The sequence below is a fragment of the Plasmodium brasilianum genome, chromosome 7 (assembly GCF_023973825.1).
Source record: "Plasmodium brasilianum strain Bolivian I chromosome 7, whole genome shotgun sequence".
NCBI classification, from domain to species: Eukaryota; Apicomplexa; class Aconoidasida; order Haemosporida; family Plasmodiidae; genus Plasmodium; species Plasmodium brasilianum.
This window is the reverse complement of record NC_090120.1, coordinates 1,711,601-1,735,363: the sequence shown is the minus strand read 5'-3', so window position 1 is coordinate 1,735,363 and position 23,763 is coordinate 1,711,601. Positions and strand designations below refer to the sequence as shown.

Sequence of the window (23,763 nt, the reverse complement as noted above, 5' to 3'; positions counted from 1 at the left end):
TAAACGGATAAATTAGTAAAGTAATAATAATAAATCGAATTCTTACAAATAATTCTTGCGTACTTTATTACCCCTTCTGAGGTTGTTTTTATGCATGCTTTGTTTTATGTATGCAAATTGTGGCTATGTGAATTGTAAAAAAAAATAAAAAAAAATTTATATATATATATATATATATACATATACATATACATATACATATACATATACATATACATATACATATACATATACATATACATATACATATACATATACATATACATATACATATACATATACATATACATATACATATACATATACATATACATATACATATACATATACATATACGTATACATATACATATACATATACATATACATATACATATACATATTTACGTATAAATATTGTATATGTACGTACGCGAAATAGTGTAAATATAAAAAAAATTAGAGTACTTTATAAAGCGCGTGATTTGCGATGAAATACATCCAGTAACCACAAAACATAAAGAAGTACAATATAGTTACTATATTATAATGATATTTTTTAACCTTCACATGTAATTACAAAATTATACCGTTCAAAAATTGGAAATTGAAAAAATCATTGAGTAATATTTTTATAATCCTTACAAGTAAATTTTTGCAATATAAAAAATAAAAAAAAGTAAGCAAAGATATAATGGGAAAACATAAACACAGCAAAGATAAGTTATATATTTTACAGTCAGAATATAGAAGGGATGCCTTAATAAAGAAGCAGCTGAAAGCGAAAAGTGTAACGTATTTGCCCTTTAATTATTGGTGAGAAATTTTTATTACATGTATTAGGATGTTGAAACAAAAATATATTATTTTTATAACTAGTTCAACATTTTTTTATCAATATATACTGAATGTCTTTTTAAACATGTACTATTAGAAGTATTTTTTTTTTTTTTTTTTTTTTCGTATTATATACTACGACATTGAATTATGTCATCTTTTATGTACGTAATGTGCGTATAATACATTTTTTATAAGCGCAGTTTATGTTACTTAACAAACTACACCAAATTTTTCTTCATACATTAAAATTTTCTTCACCAATTACTTGGCATATTTGCGCCCCTTTTGTAGCTGCCTAAGCTTAAAACCATTCAGCGATCCATATTGTGACGAAGATGGACGGTTGTACGACAAAAAAAGTGTTTTAGAGGAAATGAGCAGAGCGGAAGAAAAGGACAAAAAAAAATGCACAGTTGATATAAAAAATTTAATTAAAGCAAATTTTTACAAACATAACAATCAATATATATGCCCTATAACAAGAAAATATTTTAATCAACACACAAAAATTATTTTAAATAAGAAAACTGGAAATGTATATTCATCAGAAATATATAAACTATTCCAAAATAAAAATGAAATGTTTGACCCAATTTCTCATGACAGTATGAACAAGTCAGATTTCATTGTGTTGCAAGACCCATTGAACAAAAGAAATGACATATTTGAGCTAAATAAAAATTTTGTTCAGAAAAAAAAAAAAAAAACACAATCCATTCAGGAAAATGGTACAATTATGAATATACTGCAAGAGGTGAACAGTGGAAAAGTGAAAAGCCAAAAAGTGCAAAATGAAGAGACGCAAAGTAAAGAAGCGCTAATAGAAGGAACACAAAGCAAAAACTTTAAAGGAAAACAGAGTGAAGGGGAAGGGAAACAAACATACACAAGAAGTAGAACTCACCATAAAGATGAGATCAAGAATGAAATGCAGTTAGGGGAAAAAGGAAAATACTTTTACTCATCACATACAGATAATAATAATAGTGAGGAAGAAAGTAGTGAAAACGAAATAAAAATAAAATGTGTAAATTATAGTGATAACAAATTAGCACAAAGTGTAACTTCAACTATATCTGATGTAACATATAAAAACAGTTTTATTTATTTATCAGAAAGTCAAGTGTATGATTTAATATATGATCAAGTTAAGACAAATAAAAAAAATAGCTATGTAAGATTAATAACAGATATAGGTATGATTAATGTGGAATTATATGCCTCTTTATATCCCAAGTTATGTCATAATTTTTTATTTTTATGTGAATATAAATATTATAATAGAACAGATATTTTTAAAAAGGACAAAAAAGACGTTATTGTATATTTTGGTTCAAGTAAAAATAATTACCATTCAGCAATGTCTGGATTTTATTGGAGGAAAAAATTAAAAAAGAAAAAATTAAGAAAGAAGATAAATGATGAAAATGTTATTCATACATTTAAAGAATTGATAATGAATATAAACAGTGATAACGATAGTGATAGAGCCATTAAATATGTTAAACACCAAGAGAGTAGACATACCGAAGCAAAAAGTTGTTATGGGAATATATATTTCTTTAAGTATTACAATCAGAAGTATTCAAACATGTTTTACATTTGCCTGTCCGAAGAGTATGTAACGAGTGATGTGTGCTTTGGACGTGGTAAGCTATACATACGTATGTGTGTGTACTTATGCAGGAGTACGTATTCGTGCGATTTATGTATATTTCATTATATAGCAAAATTTATCCTGAAACGTTAAAAATTATTTATCGTATTTAATATGTTCGATACGTAATTTTTAATTCGCTTTTAAATATTCTAACAAATTTAAAATTTCAGTTGTAGGAGGAAATGAGACGTTAGGAAAATTAAAAAATTTGGACCCCACTATAAGTGGCAGTGTAATATACCAAAAAGAAAGGAGCAAAATGGCAGAGTATTGCTGAATGATATATAAACGTTGTAAATATTAATTAAAGCACATATGAACGTGTACGTATATGTGCATACATACATACATACATACGTACATCCATACATACATACATGTCCCTGTGTGTTTACATAAATTTATACAAATGTTACCTATGCGTGGGTAATTTACTTATTTATTTGTTTCATTTCATATATTTTTTTAGGTGCAATACACCCTAAACGAAGCTATTATATACACAAACCCATTTAAAGATGCTGTAAAGGAGATGAAGGAAAAAATAAAAAAAAAAGAAGAGAAGAATGATGCGAAGGAAAATACAGAAAGTTTCATAGATGACGTAAACTTTGTAGAGAATAAAAATGACAGTGTAGGAAAATATATAAAATGGACGGACTTTAAAAAGAGCAATCAATCTACGAACAATGAGCTAAACAAAACCAAAGAACATGTTTTACAAAAAGAAATGTTTTCAAAATCGAAGCAAAGTAAAATGGACTTTTCATGTTGGTAAAAAAAAAAAAAAAAAATATAATAAAAATAAAAATAAAATTATGATATCATAAATGTAGAAAACAATATATGCGAAAAAAAAAACAACGGCGTGTTAAATAATAAATTTTTTAAGGCTTTGGAATAAAAAGAGCACAGGAATGCTTACAATTTGTATGTATTATTTCATCCTTATGAGTGTTCATTCTTAGTTGGTTATGCTATGTATGTTATATGACGCGTTATGCCATTTTATGTCGTGCCATATGTGTATAGTTTTTTTTTTTTTTTTTTTGTAGTAGTTCACTGATATATATTTTTTTAATTTTGTTTCCTTTTTTCTATTTTATTATTCCTTTTTGATGAATTTTATATTTTCCTTTTATAATATGTATATAAATATTCCAACATATTTCTACTTTTTTTTTTCTGTTGGCAAACTCCGTATTTTAATAGTACATTTATATAATGCGCATAAAAATTTTGCCTTATAAATACTTATATACAATACTGTTTTTTTTTTTTTTTTTTTTTTAATTTTAAAAATTATTTTTATAAAACAAAATATTTACCGTATATTTGAAACATGCGTGTTTTCAAAAATTTTAAAATTTTTTCTTATTTTTTTTTTTGGTATTTTTTTTTCCTTTCCCCCATGATTTATTTTTTCATTTTATATTTTTGTTTTTCCTATATGTTTTGTTTAGATTCTAATTAGAAAAAAGGAAAATAAATAAATAATTAAAAAAACAAATAAACAAATAAACAAACATACAAGTAAACAAACGTACAAACGAACGAACAAACGAACGGACAAACGAACGGACAATGTAAAAAAATATTATAATGTTTTTAATATTTATTGAAAAACAATATAATAATAACGTCAAATTAAACGCAGTACTAGGAAACATGAAAATAAATAAATATATATATATGTATGTATGTACAATTCATATGAACTTATTTAAATAAACACTATCGGATGGAAATAACTTCATTTTGTAGTATATGTTACATATAAATTATTACACAAATTATACGTTATTTTTTAATATTTTAAAAAATGTTTGGAGAATTATTTGAAAAAGTTAAAATTGTTTTGAAATAATTGACCTATAAAGTAATTAAACAATTGCCGTAATGTTTTGTTAATTTTGATATTTTTCGTTTTTCTTTCGCCATTTTTCATTCGCCATTTTTCATTCGCCATTTTTCATTCGCCATTTTTCATTCGCCATTTTTCATTCGCCATTTTTCTTTCGCCATTTTTTAGTTTTCATTTTTTTGATTAATTTTTTTAAAAAAAGGATTTCCACTATGTATACATGCATTCAGTTTGAAGTTCGTTTTACAATACATTAATGAAATGTGTTTTCATAAAACAGTACATCGTGAAAAACAGAAAAGAAAAAGAGCGATATAGAAAGTGAAGGGGCGAAAAGCAAGTATATAAACGCAAAGGAATTAAGCGGAACAATAAAATCGCTTGGGATAGAGGTTTCACGTTGCTTCTTTCTTTTTGTCGGTGTTCAACAGTTATGGACAGGGGAAAAAAGAAGCATAGAAAGTAGAAGCAGCAAAAGTGGAATAAACAAATGTTTGAGGGAAGGGGAAAGCATAAAATGTAAATACAAATTATGCATGAATGTATTTGCAATAAAAATCAATTACTAATAACATTCATAAGAAATGGAAGATTTCGCATATGTTGACAAAAATGTGTACATAAATGTTCTTATGCTACTTTTAAAAAAAACAAAGGAATATTTTATAGGAATTGGTATTTTAAAATTACTATTTTGTGTATGTATAATATGTATTAGCATTTTTTTTGCAAAAAGAAAAAATAAAAAAAAGCGGAAAATTAATATATATTTACAGTTAAATGAGAGCGGGTGTACTAACGGAGAAGACGTTGTAGTGTTAGATTATAATAAAAGGAGCACTACTAAAGAGGAAGCTGGATTAAAAGAAAGAAGTTCAAAACTATGCGAATATGTAAAAGTACATGAAAAGAAGAATCATTTTTATCGTTTATCATACAGCTCACATGTATTTGATTTGAGGACGATAAACCGAATAGAGTTATGTAATGTGTGCAATGAAAATATATATGCATTTATTTTTTTTAAAAAAAATATATTTGAATGTATTATGTGCAGAAACAAATGTCATATAGAATGTGCTCCAAATTGTAATTTAATGAGTTGTAAAACAAGTGTATTTTTTAAAAATAAACATAAATTTATAAAAGTTCGAAATAATTTATGGAATAATAAATGCTCTATATGTAATAAAAAATTTTCTTTCTTTTCGCTTTATATTTTTATAAAACGATATATTTATAAATGTATATGGTGTAATAAATGTTTCCATGTAAAATGTGTAAATAAACATTTTTCTAAAAGAAGAATTAAAGATGCTAAAAATGAACACAAAAATATAGTATGTACATATAATAATAATAAATACTTACTATACCCTTATGAAGTATTTATTAAGGAAAATGTGTTAATAGATTTCTTAATACATGCATATAATAAAGTAACAGAGGAAGAAACAAAAAAAGATGATATTTTGTTTAGTTATAATTCTTTAAATAATTATGGTATGGACCAAATTGATAACAAAAAGAAGATAGTAGAAAAAAGGGAAGATATGATGATGATGCCACATAAAACATTAGCAAAAGACACGAAAGAACTTCTTTATTTTGATTATGTTATTAATCCTTTGAAAAAATTAAAAAGATATAAAAATGTGAACTGTAAAAAAAAGAATATTATTATTCCTGTACATATTAATTTTATATTAAATTTTTTTCCAATCCATTTACCTATTTACCAAGTGAGAAGTAGTAAAAAATTTTTTTTAATATTTGTTAATGTAAAAAGTGGAGGACAAACTGGTAAAAATTTATATCAAGAACTGTTAATGCATTTTAATCCTATACAAATTATAAGTATAAGAAATCAAAAAAATGTGTTGAACGCTCTTAATATGTATAAAGAAATGTTTTATTTAAATAAAGTCATTCTGTTATTATGTGGTGGAGATGGTACTATAAGTATTTTTGTCGATACTTTAATTAAATTTTTCTCAAGTCAATTAGTTTATGACTCAAAAAAGGAAAAAAAAAAAAATACTCATGTAGGAAACACAAATGAAAATATATTCTTCATTAGAGGTTTGTTTTTAAATAAAACGATCAAAAATATAAAAGAAAAATTAAAACACAACAAAGATATGTTAAGGAAAAAATGGAATAACAAAGGAAATACCCAAATGAATAAAGATTCCAATATATTTTCCATAAGAGAAAGCGAAGAAAAAACTATCAAAACTGATGATAGCACAATGAATGAACGAAGGACAGAAGATGTGCTTTTGTTTAGGGATCACCCGCGTGCCCATAAGGGGGAGCATCTTACTATAAGTGGGGAATGTGTGGGTAGTAGGAGTGCATATTACTCTCCCGCTGCTCCTTTAGTATCTTCCACTTCTTCTGCCCATGCTGCTTTCTCTGCTGTGAACTATTTTCATAGTGATGTTCATAATAATGATATCATTGATGAAGTAGGCAGGGGGACGCCAAACGCGGGTGCAAATATGGACATAAACACGGATCTGAATAGTGACATGAATAGTGACATGAATAGCGGCATGAATAGCGGCATAAATAGTGACATAAATAGTGACATGAATAGCGGCATAAATAGTGACATGAATTGCGGCATAAATAGAGGCATAAATAGCGGCATGAACAGCGAAGTGATTAGCGGCCTTAACAGTGACCTGAGTATCGACTTGAAGAACGACCTGAATAATCTAGATAAATGGAAAAAGAGGAATAAATACAATTACATCCTTAAAAAATTAAAAAAGTTTAAGAAGAAAAGTACCAAAGAAGAAGATATTTGCAGAGAGAGTACCATAAAGAGTTTTCCAAATGGAAACTCAATGACAGATAATTGTAAAAGTAGTAATCCTTTAATTTATAGAAAAAAAGAAGAAAATAATGGAGACTCTTATTTATCTACCAAAGGGGTAGAAAATGAAAGGATGTATAAAAATATTCTTTACCATGATTACAAGGAAAAGACAGCATCGACATGTTTCAGTACTAAAACGGGATTGAATGAAACTTCAGTATCCTATTACAGAGAGGGAGAAGAAATATTCAGTGCATACATCAACAATGTGAATGGTACTAATAATTGTAACAGGTGTTATAATAGCATATGTGATAAGTGTCGCGTTAATAAGGATGATCACCTAGGAAATGAAAATAACAACAAAGGTAACAATCATAATGGTAAGGAGAACGTTAAAAATGCAAGTGAACAGAGGAAGTATATAAAGAAGAATAAAAATAAAACAAAGGAGAGTCTTCATATAAAGGAGGTGCCATATGCTAACGATAGTGATAATAATAGCGTATATAAAATTGATAATGGTTATAAGATTATCGTTCGAAAAAGAGATGGAGAAACTCGTGTGGTGGGTGATCAGTATAATTGTAGCAAAAAGGAAGTTGTATGTAGTACTCAAACGGAAGAGGGTAAAGGACAAGGCTTAGAGTTAGAATTGGGCCAAGAAATAAAACTGGGTGAAGAAGTAAAACTGGTAAAGGAAAAAAAAGGGGAAAAGAGAAAAAAGAAAAAACTCTCCCTCGAATCATGCATTTCCAACACACCCATAGGTATATTGCCACTAGGGACAGGAAATGATTTAAGTATCAGTTTGGGATGGGGCAGTGGGTATAACAACGGCCTTTTTTTTTATTTAAATAAAATAAAAAATAGTAAAAATGAATTAGTTGATATATGGAATATAAAAGGGTATGACTTAGACAAAAACATCATTTTAAATAATAGTTTCATTAATTATTTTGACATCGGAATAATATCAAGATTAGCTTTACATTTTGACAATATTCGAAAAAAATTTCCTCATTTTTTTAACAGTCGAATAGGTAATAAAATATTATATGGGGAAGTTGGATTTCGTGATTTTTTTTTTAACACATATAAATATAAACTAAATGAAAATATTAAAATATATTGTGATGGGAAAAAAATAAATATTGATGAAGATTTAGAAAGTGTATGTCTCATAAATATACCGCATTTTTTGGGTGGGGTAAAGATATGGAAAGAGGACGAACTGGAAAAAAATTACTACTCAGATGTAGAGAGGGAGCAGCAGCATAGGGGAGAAGGAGAAGAAGAGGATGGAAATGAAGATGTGGATGTAGATATAATTGATGATATAGATACCGACGGGGATATCGATATGCATGACAAAGTAGACAAGAAAAAAAAGGCAAAATTAAAGTTAAGTAGTAATAAAGTATCATCCCTTGGTTGCCCCAAGCACATACATGATTATGACAGCTTCTCATATAATGATGATGTTCGTGCGGAACGACATAGTAGGAGTTGTCATCCTAAATTAAATAAGAATATAGATAATAGTTACAGAGCGGGGAAAAAAGGCGTTACAAAAAGGTGCGCATATAAATATTATGATAAACATGAATACGCATTGCCCGAATTGAAGAAAAATTATGAATCTATTAAAAAACAGGAGAAGAAAAGTGAGGATAATGAGGAGAGTCCTAAAAATGACAAACCACTCGATTGTAGTAACATATATAAATCGTACAGACTAGATTTTTATAAACAGAAGAAAGGACAGCAAAAATTTCGTAAACAGAGGACCGATGATAAAGTTATTGAGGTAATTGGCTTTAGAAATATGTTCCACTTAGTTCAAGTGCAAATAGGAATGTCTAAAGCAATCAAATTATGCCAAGGGAGTGATATCGTTGTTAAAATAGATAAGAAGTTCATTGAAAGCAAAAATAAAATGTACTTTCAGTATGATGGGGAACCCGCCTTTCTTAATATCCACAAGTTGCATTTTACGCATAAGTAAGAAAAGAGAAAATGAGAACAAGAAAACAAAAAAACAAGAGGGGGTGAAAAGGATTACGTAAAGAGCGTAACTCTTTTAGTGCACCGTTTGTTCGTTCGTCCGTTACCTTTACACATTTTGATATGCTTTTCGTTTCATTTGGCGTAACTCATAAGACACGCACCATTTGATACGCACTAATTGACATTTTTCATTTTCCTTTTTTTTTTTTTTTGCAGATGCCAATGTTTGTTTTTGTCTCCAAAGACCCCAATTTGATGTAGTATCAGAAAAGCAGTTTCATTTTCCTTTTTTTTTTTTTTTTTTTGTTTAAATTGAATATATACTATCATATATATACATATTTTTATGCAGAGCATATTTAACCAGATTACTGTATCTATGTATGTATACATATATATATATGTTTTTTTTTTTTTGTTTTTATTTACTTTCATTATCATTAGCACGCCTAGTTATAAACATGTGCCTATTAACAGCATTTTATATACATATAAATATACATATATATATATATATATGTATGCGTGTGCGTATTTATTCACTTATTAATTTTTTTTTCTTTTTAAACGTTTTTTTCACGTATACGTATATCATAAAAAATTAACTTATCATATTATTTCATATTTTTTGAATTTGATTTTTAAAAAATAAACATACACATCAAACGTATATGGACATATAAATAAAATCAAATATATAAAAGGAATAAAAAAAAAAAAAAAAAAAAAAAAAAAAGGACCATATTTATAAAAAAAAAGGAATGTGAAGAATATTTAAAAAAAAGTTTAAAAAAAAAAAAATGATAACCTCATATATATTCGTTCCTATTCGAATATTTTCCAAGTTACAAAAAAACACATGAGCGCACAAAATGTAAATTATTCAATATATCTTTAATTCCTTTAGTATCTTTAACTTCTTAAATTTCTTTTCGTCAATTATTTCTTTTTTTTTTTCTGCACGGATTGTCTGTTTAAAAGTTTGTATTTTTTCGAGTCATTTTTGCTGAGTGTAATTGCGTTACGACATCCTTTTCCTCCCTTATAAAGTGAAGTAGTAAACACAAGCATAAGATTTACGCGTAAAAGTGTGTACAAATATATATGTAAAGTAAGCATAAACATATTAGCGTATATATATATATATATATATATATATATTGTATGTGCGTACACACTGCACATGTAGTAGTACTGCGTGTGTGTGCACTTTTTTTTTTTTTTTTTTTTTGCAAACCTCCCAGAAGTTTCCACTTTTTTTCGCTTTTTTATCCTTCTGACATATACATATATCATCATTATCAAATTCACGAAAACAAAACCCACAAATTACTCTTCTTGCAATGCTACATTCGTGATTACTATTTAAATCATGACAAGTTGGGCAAGGAAATATCTTAAAAAATAAGGGGGGATTTTACACTTGTTATATATATATAAGGGGGGGAGGCAAGTAATATTTGTATATGCACTACTCATGTACATTACGCATATATATACGTTGTGCATGCACATATGCACACGGAAACTTGCGCAAAATGACGAATCGAGTGGAAACTCACCTTGTTACAACAAGGGAATTTAAACAGCCGGTGGGATTTTTTAAAATGTTTGCACGCTCCGTCCTTAACTTCTATATTATTTATTTTTACAACGTTTTTACATTTTTCTATTTTCAAATTGTTCGATGTGGGCACAGCTTTCTTGGTTGACTTTTTTTTCGTTAATAATTTGTTTATCATTTCGTCAATTCTGTATGTAAAAAAAAGAAAAAAAAAAGGGACATTTATGCACCAGTTAAGTGTGCATATATGTGTGGAAGGATATATATATATATATAGCATAAATAATATGAACAAAAACACGTGAAACGGGACAAGTGTGCACGTATATATATATATATATATATATGTATACACACACATGTGCACGTAAATTTTTTTTTACTTTCTTATGGCAGCATTATTCATGTTAATCGTTTCGTCAAAAGAAAAATCGTTATATTTGAACTCCATTTTAGTGAAGCAGTTCTGACAATTAACATTTACTTCTTTACCTATCACACGTAAAACATTTAGCACATATCATCAGAAGCATGCAAGGTGGAAGTTTGCAATCGGTGAGGATATATGTCCATCCAAGTGTACGTGTGCGTGAGTACATATATATGTACATGTATATATATATATATATATAACGACGCACATATGCACATACATGTATATGATAATTATGCAATACCCGAGATGACATTTTTTATGAGATTTTTTCTTCCGCAATTATCACAGTTTATACTGTAGTCCCCAGTTAACAAATTCTGAAAAATGCAAAGCCATAAATATGAACAGGTACATATATATATCTATATATATATATATATATATATATATATATATATATATAACATTAATTACATTAATTTACTTTATATTATATTACCATTAATGAACACTGGTTAAACTTCAAAACACAGACACAATTGTTTTCCAAAAAACAAATGTTCCTGTAAACTTCTACAACTGTACTGTTGTTGCAATTTATGCACGTGTAAACTGCATTAAAAGGGAGAAGAACAAACTATTTTATGTCGTATCGAACGAGGTAAATAATATATGGTTACACACATAATAGTTCCCACTAAATAAGACAACTATGCATGACATGTAAAATCAACAGCATATACGATTCACATTTTACCTAACTGAACAGGATCCTTGCTCGTTCTTGTAACATCAAACGTGTTACAGCACCTATTACAAACTAACTGAAACCTGTGGAATTAAAAACATGTACATGGGTTTTATGTGCCTTAAATATTTTATGTATATTTTTTTTAATTTTTTTTTTTTTTTTTGCATGCGAAGAAATTAAGAATGTACACAAATGCACATATGCACGTAAATAAATATCTATAAATACATATCACATCCTTACAAACATACATGCATGCAAGTATAAACTTACTTCAACATCACTGCCTTATATAGCGATATATTTTTTATGTGAACATTGATTAGGGACAGGTTTTTCCCTTTTATGTTTAAATTGTTATTTATATTCATGTCATCACTATCTATGTCCTGTTCAAGCTCTTCCTTATCCCTAGGCTGTTCATTGTTGTTTTCCTCTATTTCAGTTTTTCCCTCTTCTGTTCCATTCGTTCTTATCCCCTTCGCTTCTATTCCCATTGCGTGTGCATCGTTCACCTCTATTCTCATCGATTCCGTTTCCATCGCATCGGTCTCTCTTTTGCGCATTTCGTTTTCAAGCTTTTGTTTTTCTTTCATTACTATAAATCTACAATAAAGGAAACGTTTCAAACACTCATCAGAATTCTTTGTCTTTACAAGCTCACTAATTTTTTCCCATTTTTCTGGGCAATTTTTTAAATTTTTATAAATTTTCAGCCCCTCTTCAAGTAATGTTTGTTCTTCCTCTTTCCAGTTCATTACTTTTTTTTTCTCTTCTTCTCTTCTCATTTTTCTCAATTTTTCATTCGTGTTGTTATATTGTTCTCCATTTAAATCATTGTCCATGTTGTTTCTATCATTATATACTATTTCCTCACCATGTTGATTTTTATTTAGATTTCTATTTGAAATTTCGGTTTCATCGTCTCCTCTTTTATATAACTTAACTTGTCCATTTGTTCCTTCAGCTGTGTTACCATTTTCCTCTACTTCATTATTAGTATATGCTTTTTTTCTTATTTCTTTTTCTTCCTCTTCTTCTTCTTCTTCCTCTTCTTCTTCCTCCTCCTCATTTGGCAGTTTGCAATCACCTTGAGAGTAATATTCTTCAGATTGCGCTGAACGATTACCCACTTTTTTATTCATACCATATGTTTCACAATTTATAAAATTAAAATGTTCTTCCGATTTTCCGTTCCCCTCATTAAACGAAGGAACATTTTTATTAAGATTACTTACATTTATACGTAAATTATTCACATGTTCATATTTTTTTTCAAAGTTTCTGTGCGACCATTTTACGTGAGCAAACCTTTTGCTATATCCATTCTCCCTGCGCTTTACATAACGACTATTATTATTATTCCCATTGTTGTTATTCCCATCATTGTTATTCCCATTGTTGTTATTCCCATTGTTGTTATTCCCATCATTGTTATTCTCATTGGTGTACACCTTTACATTATTATTAAAATAATTTTTACTTGAGTTGCTATTATAAACAGGCTTGTTGTAATAACCTCTGTTATGGTACTCCTTTCTAATAGCGTTCTCATTGATTCTGTCACCTTCTACTGTTTTATTACTTCTAGATTTTTCATTATACCTTCTATTACCCCTATCAATCTCACGAATCATATTATTACTATTTATTTTTTCGGTGCGATCATTTTTATTGTTACCACTAAGGAGGTTTCCCCTTTGACGGTTGACACTTGGGGCATCGTTAATGCGCAGGCTGAAGTTCATGCTCTGCTTTTTATTAAAAAAAGTTTTTCCGTTAGAATTAACTGAGTTACTGTAGCAATTTACATTACCTAAATGAACATTATAATTGTTATTATTACTGTAGTTATTTCCGCTACTCCTTTTATGTGAATAACTGTTACAATCAATTAATTTGATATGACTTTTTTCACTGCCAAAGGATGGTGGTATATTTTTACATGTCTCGTTCATGCTATACACACTTCTATCCCTGGGAAGTTCATCTTTCAAATTGACATTCACATTTGCATTTTTAAAACTGCCACCAAAATTTAAATCAAAACTTTTTGTAATATTATTATTATTATTATTATTATTATTATTATTATTATTATTATTATTATTATTATTATTATTATTATTATTATTATTATTATTATTATTATTATTATTATTATTATTATTATTATTATTATTACTATTACTATTACTATTACTATTACTATTACTATTACTATAACTATAACTATAACTATAACTATTACTATTACTATTACTATTACTATTACTATTACTATTACTATTACTATTACTATAACTATAACTATAACTATTACTATTACTATTACTGTTCATATTTTCTCTTCCCCTACTATTATGTATGCAATTTTTTTCCTTATAATTGCGTGTAAAATTAATTTCCTTATTTTTCATGTTTTCATAAAATAATTTGCACTCATTTTTTAAATAAAATTTTTTTTCATCGTCCTTACATCTGTTTGAATAGAACAGTTTTGCATAGTATAATTTTCGTCCGAATTAATGTTGTTGTAAAATCTTTCAATTTAATATGTGTTCGTTATTCTTCAAAGTTTTTTTTTTTTTTAATGTATAAAAACAAACTTGCAACTCTAATTGTCCTTTTCTTCATTGCACATACCCTTTACTATAATTTTAACACAAGAAAAAAACTCGTTTAAATTTTTACTTGATGCGCAATTTATAGCATTTTTCTCCAAATACTTACATTTTTATTTTTGCTTAAAACTCATTGGGGCAATTTTTTTTTTTTTTCATTAGATTAGTTATTGCCGCACATAATGAGGACTTTTTTTTTTTGGTAAGTTTAACTGGAAAATATCCTTATAATTTAAATTCTGCATGACTAAGTCATATTTATTTATTTATTTATTTTTTATTTTTTTTTTTTTTTGAAATTCCGTGTAATTAGGTCATCTTTGTTTTTTGTTTTTTTTTTTGAATTTCTTATGACTAAGTCATATTTATTTATTTTTTTTTTTCTTGTCAGCTATCTTTTCAAAATCGACAATAATATATACCTAACATTTTGCTTCATCCCTTTGGCTAAATAAAAAAATGTGTTAACTTTCAAGTTTCATTTAGCCCCTAAAAAAAATCATTTTATGGAGAATTTTTTTTTTTAATATTTAATATTCCCATAATAATTGTTCGGGGAAAGAACAAAGGGAAATACATATATATCATATACATGTGTATATATGTATATGTATATATATATATATATATATATATATTCAAATATTAATATTATACTGTTAATATTAAAAGAAGAAAAAGAAAAAAAAGTTACTAAAAATATGTAAGTTGGGATTTAAAAAAAAATAAAAAAAATAACGTAGCATATAGCATATATCATATATTATATGTGATATATTTCATATATCTTATATTTCATATATCATGGAATAATATAGCATAACATAAAAGAATATGTGTATGTTATATAATAATAAATTAAAAAAGGAATATAAAAAAGGAATAAATTAAAAAAAAAAAAAAAAAAAAAAAATAGACTAATTTTTGCTGTGTATTTTTGAATTGTTTCACCTAAACTGTGTTCACATATTCAATTCAAAGAAAAACATGGAATAGTTACAAATGTATAAATATTTACATAGATACGTATAAATATATGCATAAATATGTATATATATATGTACATATATGTACATATATGTATCTATTTTATCTCTTATTATATTTGGAGTACGGTAAAATCTCTCTAACATAGTTGTACATATGTATATATATAAATATAAATAAATAAATAAATATATATATATATATATATATCTAGTAAAACTTATATAAATTTATATGTAAAATTTTTTTTTTCAATTTTATTATTTTTTTTTTTGGTCAACTACTAAAAATTGTGTAATATATAATAATAAAATGCATTATTTTTATTATTAAAAAAAATGGAAATTTAAAGCTGAAGGAAAGAACTTAAAAAGTAAAATATGGTGGATCTATGATTTTCTCTCTTTTCCTCTTGCTCAGTCTTAATCCTTCTCATTTTATGTTCATTCGTATCCTTCTTTTCTGTCTTTTTTTCTTAAAGTAAGTTAAACATAATTAATAAAGCTGCTAATAATAGTGATAAGCCGAGGAAACTTGAAGAACCACAGAAAACACCTTCAAATATAGGTTCAGAATAGGGTGCGTTACAAGCACAGACAATTTTGTTGTCATCTCCTTTGGTACAGTTAGCTTCAGGAGCACATCCTCCATTGTTAACTTTACAAGAAGGCTCTTCATCTTCAACACATTCTCCATCAACTAGTTTATAATTTAATAAGCATCTCCATACTTCTTTTCCGTCTTCATATCTATAACATCCTGCATTTTCAGGATATCTTGTTTCGGTACATGCATGTTTTGCGCTAATATTCAGTAATGCATTAGAGTCTACACCAAGTAATTCTGATATAATCTTAGTTGATTCATTTTTATTAACAAGTCCTTTTTGTTTAAGTATGTCTAATATTCCAGAACTTGCTATATCCTTTTCATTTTTAGAGTTTTTAAACATTTCTATTTTTTCATCAAATTTGCTGTAATCTGTTAATTTACTTATAGTAATGTTTACTGCATCTTTTTCTAAATTACAGTTTGTAATTAAAGTTTTTAAATTTATTATGTTTCCATTTATTTTATTCAATAAATTTTCATATAATGTCTGCATGTTCGTTAAGAATGGAATATATTTTTCATTTTCAGTTTTTTTATCACCCTCTTTTTGTGCTTCAGCAATTGCGCTTTTTACTGCTTCTAACTGAGTCTTGTACAACTTGGTCATCTTATCATAATATTCTACTCCGTTCTCAGCTGAAGTGATATCCTTTTCTATTGCAGAGACGATATATTTATAGCTACCTATAAGCTTCGCTTTCTTATCAACATCTAATAGTTTATACGGATCTTTTATAATATAACTGTCGGAAGTTGCATGTTTAAATTGAATTAAATCAGAATTTAATACATCTAAGAAATATGTTCTTTTCTTTTTTCGAGTATCCAAAGCATTTGTCAAATTACTATTAAAAGCGTCTATCTGATCTCCTATTTGTTTTCTTAAAACTCTATATACTCCAGCTAATGGTTTAATATATAATACTTCATACTCATTTGTAATTGGTTTCAATATATTATCATCTTGTTTAGTTTCAGCTTGTCCTTTTGTTATTTGATCTAATGGATTTTCCTTTTCTTTCTTACCCACAATGGGAAACACGATCACCTCATCAACTTCTTCAGGGTACTCATCTTCTCCCTGCACTAAACTTTCTGCAGTTGCTGCACGCACTTCTGCACCTTCTGTTGCATTTTCCGTTCCATCTGCTAATGCATTATCCGGTTGCTCTTCTGTGGATATTTGCTTTGGAAGCAATTCCTCATAAACATTTAACGCTTTGTTAACTTCTTCGTTATTTTTAGTATGTGTATAACCGGTGTATGTTTTATCATTTATGATCTCTTTTAATTCTGTAAGTACATGATGTAATCCACCAGATAAGTAGGTAATATTTTCTTTTTCTAAATTCAACATTTTCTTAATGCGTCCTTCTAATCTACTATATACTTTAAATTTTTCTAAATGTAAATAGTTAATTTCTTTTTGAAGTGATTGTTCAGTTATTGTTTTTAAGGGGAATGCTTCACTAATATAATATTTGGTTCTTGCCTTATAATATTTCAACATAATATCAGTATTTTTTAAAGCATTTTCAACTTCTTTCTTTTCTGCTTCTCTCTTTTTATTAAAGAATACTACAAAAGCTGCTAGTACATGTCTTGGGTTATTTAGAATATTTTTTTTCCTTAATAATTGTGCTTTTAAAATACTATATTCTTTAATATGATTAGTACTGCTTGTAATTTTATTTTTCTTTTTTAATAATCTTTCCAATTTAAGTTTATATTTTCCAAAATTATCAATTGATGATTGTATATCTTGTTTCAATGTGTTGATTTCTTCTCCTAATTCTTTCCATTCACTTTCGCTCATCTTATTTATTATATCTTTTTTGGACTCTATAAAATTTTTGAAGTTCTCGTCGTATTTGCTCACTTGTTCTAAGTATTTTATATAAATATCGTCAATGTCGAAATCTAGTTCATTTGCATCGTCCTCGTTGTCATTCGCTTTTAACTGAATCGCATTTTCACTACCAGCTGGAGCTACAGGAGTTGCTGGGGATGCACCATTTGTACCTGTTGGTGCTGATACCGATGAGGATTGAGTTGTTGCTGGTACTGCTGCTTGAGATTGTGCTGGTAATGCTGCTTGAGATTGTGCTGGTACTGCTGCTTGAGGTTGTGCTGGTAATGCTGCTTGAGGTTGTGCTGGTAATGCTGCTTGAGGTTGTGCTGGTAATGCTGCTTGAGGTTGTGGCTGTTGTGATGCTGGTGGTACTGCAGGTGGTACTGATGGTGGAGGTGGTAATGCCGAAGATGCAGCTGCACTGTTTGCAGTTAAGTTTAAGAAGTTTTTAAGTTTGTCATTCTTCTTCACCAGTTTATAAATATTATAAATCATTTCCTTTTGGTTTAATTCTTTGTACTGATTTTGTAGAACATTGCTCACACTGTCATACATTGAATACATGACTTGTAAGTTATTCTGAACATTAAATAACAAATCTAATTGGTCGCACTTCTCTAATAATTTCTTATCTTCTTCTATCTTCAGTTTATATTGTTGTAGTAACGTTTCATTCATGGTTGAGTTATTTACCAAAATGTTGATATGACACACATAAGCAGTTTTCAAAAAGTCATATAGCTTTTCAAGATATTGCAATTTGGACAATGTCGGAACAACGATTCCAATTTCCTGAGTTTCTTCTACTTCTGTCTCTGTTTGTGGTCCTGCAGCTCCCGCTTGTCCTGGTGTTCCCGTAGTTTCTGCTTGTGGTCCTGCAGCTCCTGCAGCTCCTGCTTGTCCTGGTGTTCCCGTAGTTTCTGCTTGTGGTCCTGCAGCTGCTGCTTGTTCTGGTGTTCCCGTTGTTCCTGCCTGTCCTGTTGTTCCCGTAGTTTCTGTTGTTCCTTCAGCTCCTGATTGTCCTGATTGTCCTGATTGTCCTGGTGTTCCCGTTGCTCCTGCTGCTTGTGGTTGTGTTTGTGTTTGTGTTTGTGTTTGTGGTTGTGGTTGTGGTTGTGGTTGTGGTTGTGGTTGTGCTTGTGCTTGTGCTGATCCTGTTTCTCCTACTGATACTGTTTGTGATGATGTAGTTGCTGTTGTTGTAGTTGATGGTGTTGTCGTTACTGTTTGTGTTGATCCTCCTCCTCCAGATGATCCATGACTGTTTGATGTTTCATCTGCTCCGGAAACATGGCCGCTTACATTTTGTGCTGCCGCCTTGATTTTTTCTTCCTCCAGTTTTTTCTCATTTTTTAACATTTCCTCAATTTTTGGAATAGAAATATTTAATTTATCAATTTCCCTCTTTAGTGCAATTAAATAGTATGGTTCGGATTGTTCTCCTGTTCCGTATGCTTGGGGGATGTGAAACGTTTCTTTTAATTTTGCTTTTTGTAAAAATGCTTCTACATTTTTTAGTTGTCCTATTTTTTTACCTAATAATACTTTTTGTACTTGTAATTCCACGACATCTGAAAATTTTAAGGTATCAACTACTGTAAGTAAATTTTCTTTTCTTTTAATTTCACTTTCTAATTTATGAATATCAGCATTTAATTGTAAGTCTAAGCAGTTGAAATGATTTACCTCTTCATCAAATACTTCTTTTCTTAATGAATAGTCTTCTAAATACATAAGTTGCTTTTTTAATTTCTTTACCAATGCTTTCGACAATTCGTAAGAAGAGCGTTCAAGCAAATTCTTTTCCGTTAAATATTCTGTTCTTTTACTTAAAAATTTTTCAAAATTCTCTGTTGTAATGCTATTATCAAGTCTTTCATCATAAAATTTTTCAAGTAATGGTTTAAATTCCCCTTCTATTTTCTTAAATTTCTCTAATTTACTATCAACATCTCCTTTTAATGCATTTAATTTCCCTTCTTCTTCTGTAATTTTATTTTTTATTTTAGTTATCAATTCTTTTCTTTTGTTTTCGTCTTTAAGATCGTCAATAGTAATTTGTTTTCTATTGTCAGGATTTTGTAATTCTTCAAGTGTTAACTGTGTACTACTTTTAGATAGTATGTTACTTATAGCATCATCTGATACAGCATAAATTATTCCATGAGGATACATTACTGGTGCAGGAGGTGTTCTGTTTACTGCTTTACCGTTAGCTAGTTGAGTAGTTGCCGAGTTGAATGATTTTTTTTCTTTTTCTCTTACATAGTAATCCAATTCGAAGGCATCTGTAAATAGACCATCCATATTGAATACTATATTTTTCGCAATTTCTTTAATCTTTTCTTGACGTTCTTTTATTTGAGTATTTTCTGGTTCCTTTATAGCACCAGGAGCTGCTGCAGAGGCAGATGCTTCACTACCACTTGTAGGAAGTTTCCCTTCAATTTCCTTTATTTCGTCGAGCAATTTTTTTATATCGGTATTTTCTTTTAAAGTTTGAATACGCTTCTTTAAAACTTCTATTAATTTTTGTGCCTCTAGCAACTGCTTTTCGTAAAAAAGAATGTTATATCGAGATTTGTATATTTTCTGTTTTTTATCACAATTCGTTATATCTTCGTCATCTGTCCTTGATTCACTAGAAGCCTTTAATTCGTTATTCGTAGTAGCGATGTTATCATATTCCTTCTTAATTAATTCCTTTATATTATTTACTGTTGCTTCATTTGTTGTGATAAATTTCTCCATTTTGTTAATATCGTCTTTAATATTTTCTAATGGTTTTCTATATCCAAATACGACTTTTTTAAGCATTTCTAATTCCTTTTCATTAATTTTTAGATGATTAGGTATATCACAGTAGCCATTTAGATGCATATCATTCAACTTAGCTCTTAATAAATCATAGTAAAAATTAATTCCATACATTAATTCATTGAATTCTTCATATCCTTCAATTAGATATTTCAAACCACTGTACTTTGTAATTAATTCCCTAATTGAAAAAGTTAACTGAACATAACCTGGCAAATTCAGGTTTAGAACTTTGCTAACAAAATTTCCTATTTTTGCTGTTACGGAGGAAACCTTACTATCATCTTTATTATTTGCATTAGTAATGTCTGTTAAGGCAAATTTTTTTTTGTGAAATAGGTTATACCCTTCTACAACTAGTTCCTCCAGTTTTCCCAACTTTTGAATAAGTTGTTTATAATCTTCATTTGTTTCACAGTGACAATTTATAGAAAAAAAGACAAAAGAGAACAAAAATATAAGTGCTTTCATTTTTGAATTAAACTTGATAATATAGAGTATTTTATAATTGGTAAAATAAAAATTTGACACGACAAAAAATTTGCATTATTTGTGCATCCTATAAATAGTTATATATATATATATATATATATATTTTTTTTTTTTTTTTTTCTTTGGTTATGTGTAACTATTAAAGCATTTGTTGCATCATAGATCAATTATAAAAAAATGCATACTGTTTATTCTGTGAAATATGCATAAGTGTGTGTACTTGGTAGTTTTTACATTTATACATAATACAACATATACACACACGCACGCACACATTCATCTATTTGAATGTGTAATATATACATATATATATTTTTTGTTGTTTTGTACTGATTTCTCTTTTTTTTTTTTTTTTTCCTGTTATTTAAAAAAAATTTTAATTTATAACTATTTGTGAAACAAAAGAAAACAATATATTTTTTATTTTGTTCTAAAAAAAAAAAAAATGCAAAACTATATGTATACAAATATTTTTTTTCTTTTTCTTTTTAATGATGAATTACACATCATTTCAAAATTTTACATAATAAAATATTGGAAATGATGAAAAAATAGGGAAAAAAAAAAAAAAAAAAAGGATGTGTTTTACCACTTGGTTTTTTTTTTTTTTTTTTTTTTTTTTTTTTTTTTTTTTTTATTTAAAAATAAAATTAATTGTAAAAAAGATTCTATTTGAAAGGGAGAAAAATAGTTTGGAAAACAAAAGTTTAACGTTAGAAAACAGAATAAGTGTAACATGTAAAAGAATTACACACATAGGTTTTGTATATGTATATATATGTGTGTATAATATATAATATTGAACGTAATAAGTATGCATTTTAATTTTTAACATGCATATATTATCTGTATATATATATATATATATATATATATATATATATAATTTTTATATTTGTTTTTTTTATAGTGCACTTTTCCTCATTGAACTTATCTAAAAACTAATTTCAATATTTTCCAAAAACAAATAATGTAGTAGTTGTAAATCTGTTACTCTTTTTACAAATTTCGTAATGCACTTCATCGAAAAATAATTTCCAATTTTCATTAGTGGACGGAAGTGTAAATGTGCGGATAGTGTTCGTTCGTTTTTAATACAAGTGCAGTTAAAGTGTGTAAGGGTATACTTATGTATATATATACCCACATATATATATATATATATAATGTATGTACTTACGCATATACATGTTTATACTTGCCCATATACATGTATATACTTACGCATATATATGTTCATACTTACACATATACATGTTTATACTTACACATATACATGTTTATACTTACACATATACATGTTTATACTTACACATATACATGTTTAAACATAAGTTTTTCTTTCTTTTTTAATAATATTTTGTGCCTCAGAATTTTTGCCTTTGTCTGCTATATGCACTTATAATTTTACAAATTGATATGTTAAAACACTGTGTGTATGAAGTACGGGAAAACGAAACAAAATAAAAAATTGAATAAAAAATTGAATAAAAAACTGAATAACAAAATGAATAACAAAATGAATAACAAAATGAATAACAAAATGAATAACAAAATGAATAACAAAATGAATAACAAAAAGAATAACAAAAAGAATAACAAAAAGAATAACAAAAAGAATAACAAAATGATTAACAAAATGAATGAATAAATAAATAATATAAAAAAAGGAAAAAATTCTTTTTCTTTTAAAACATCCCGTTAAATGTAATTGGAAATTGTGTACAAACATGTGTGTACATAAAATGGCAAATATTCTGTTATATGCCAAAAGACAAACACCTACGCACAGTTTAACGTTTTGAAAATTTTTAAAACTACACACGTTAAAAAAGAAAAACCCAGAGACCATGTTCATCAGAATTTTTCTCAAACGTTCCTCGCATTTTGCAGTTTATTATTATTTTTTTTTTTATTATAATTTTCTTAATATTGTTATAATTTATTTTTTTTCCCTTCATTCATGGCACTTAAATAGATTTAAAAATTTGTCAAAAGGAAAAAATAAAATTACTGCTTCATTGTTTCATTTTTCGTGTATAACAGTAATAATAGTACATTGTTAGCTCTACTATTTTTGATTTACTCCTTTGACTGTTAATTAAAATACGGAGGAAAAGACTAAGAAAAAATTTTCCGTGTTGTCGAAAAAATAAAATAAAGCAAAATAGAACAATATAATGCAAAATAAAGCAAAATAGAACAATATAATGCAAAATAAAGCGAAATAGAACAATATAATGCAAAATAAAGCAAAATAGAACAATATAATGCAAAATAAAGCGAAATAGAACAATATAATGCAAAATAAAGCGAAATAGAACAATATAATGCAAAATAGAGCAAAATTGAACAATATAATGTAAAACAAAATAAAACAAAAAAAATTCTCATTATTGTTATTGCTTGTTCACGTAAAAATGTCAAATGTAAAATTTGCAACACACACACACGCAAAAAAAAAAAAAAAAAAAAAAACAAGACTAAAAAACTAAAGCAAACAGTTAAT

At 27.4% G+C, this 23,763-nt stretch overlaps 2 protein-coding genes and 1 pseudogene across 3 annotated transcripts; 1 reads left to right on the top strand and 2 right to left on the bottom strand.

Annotated features, from left to right (window-relative positions):
* The first annotated feature begins 672 nt into the window (after positions 1–672).
* On the top strand, positions 673–9,435 carry MKS88_002094 (annotated as a pseudogene). The gene is made up of 7 exons: positions 673–794; positions 1,110–2,467; positions 2,649–2,710; positions 2,948–3,230; positions 4,640–4,861; positions 5,012–9,173; positions 9,396–9,432. Coding segments are annotated over exons 1-7 (6,246 nt in total).
* A 627-nt stretch (positions 9,436–10,062) lies between these two features.
* MKS88_002093 (zinc finger protein) lies at positions 10,063–14,290 on the bottom strand (the record flags this gene model as incomplete). The annotated part of the gene is made up of 8 exons (XM_067215075.1): positions 10,063–10,149; positions 10,417–10,575; positions 10,742–10,931; positions 11,127–11,235; positions 11,421–11,496; positions 11,619–11,731; positions 11,877–11,950; positions 12,144–14,290. 8 exons carry the CDS (start codon positions 14,288–14,290, stop codon positions 10,063–10,065), a joined length of 2,955 nt encoding a protein of 984 aa, XP_067074389.1.
* A 1,666-nt stretch (positions 14,291–15,956) lies between these two features.
* On the bottom strand, positions 15,957–21,233 carry MKS88_002092 (uncharacterized protein; the record flags this gene model as incomplete). Its single annotated transcript, XM_067215074.1, has 1 exon — positions 15,957–21,233. The coding sequence occupies one exon, from the start codon at positions 21,231–21,233 to the stop codon at positions 15,957–15,959; it is 5,277 nt and encodes a 1,758-aa protein (XP_067074388.1).
* Positions 21,234–23,763: the final 2,530 nt, after the last annotated feature.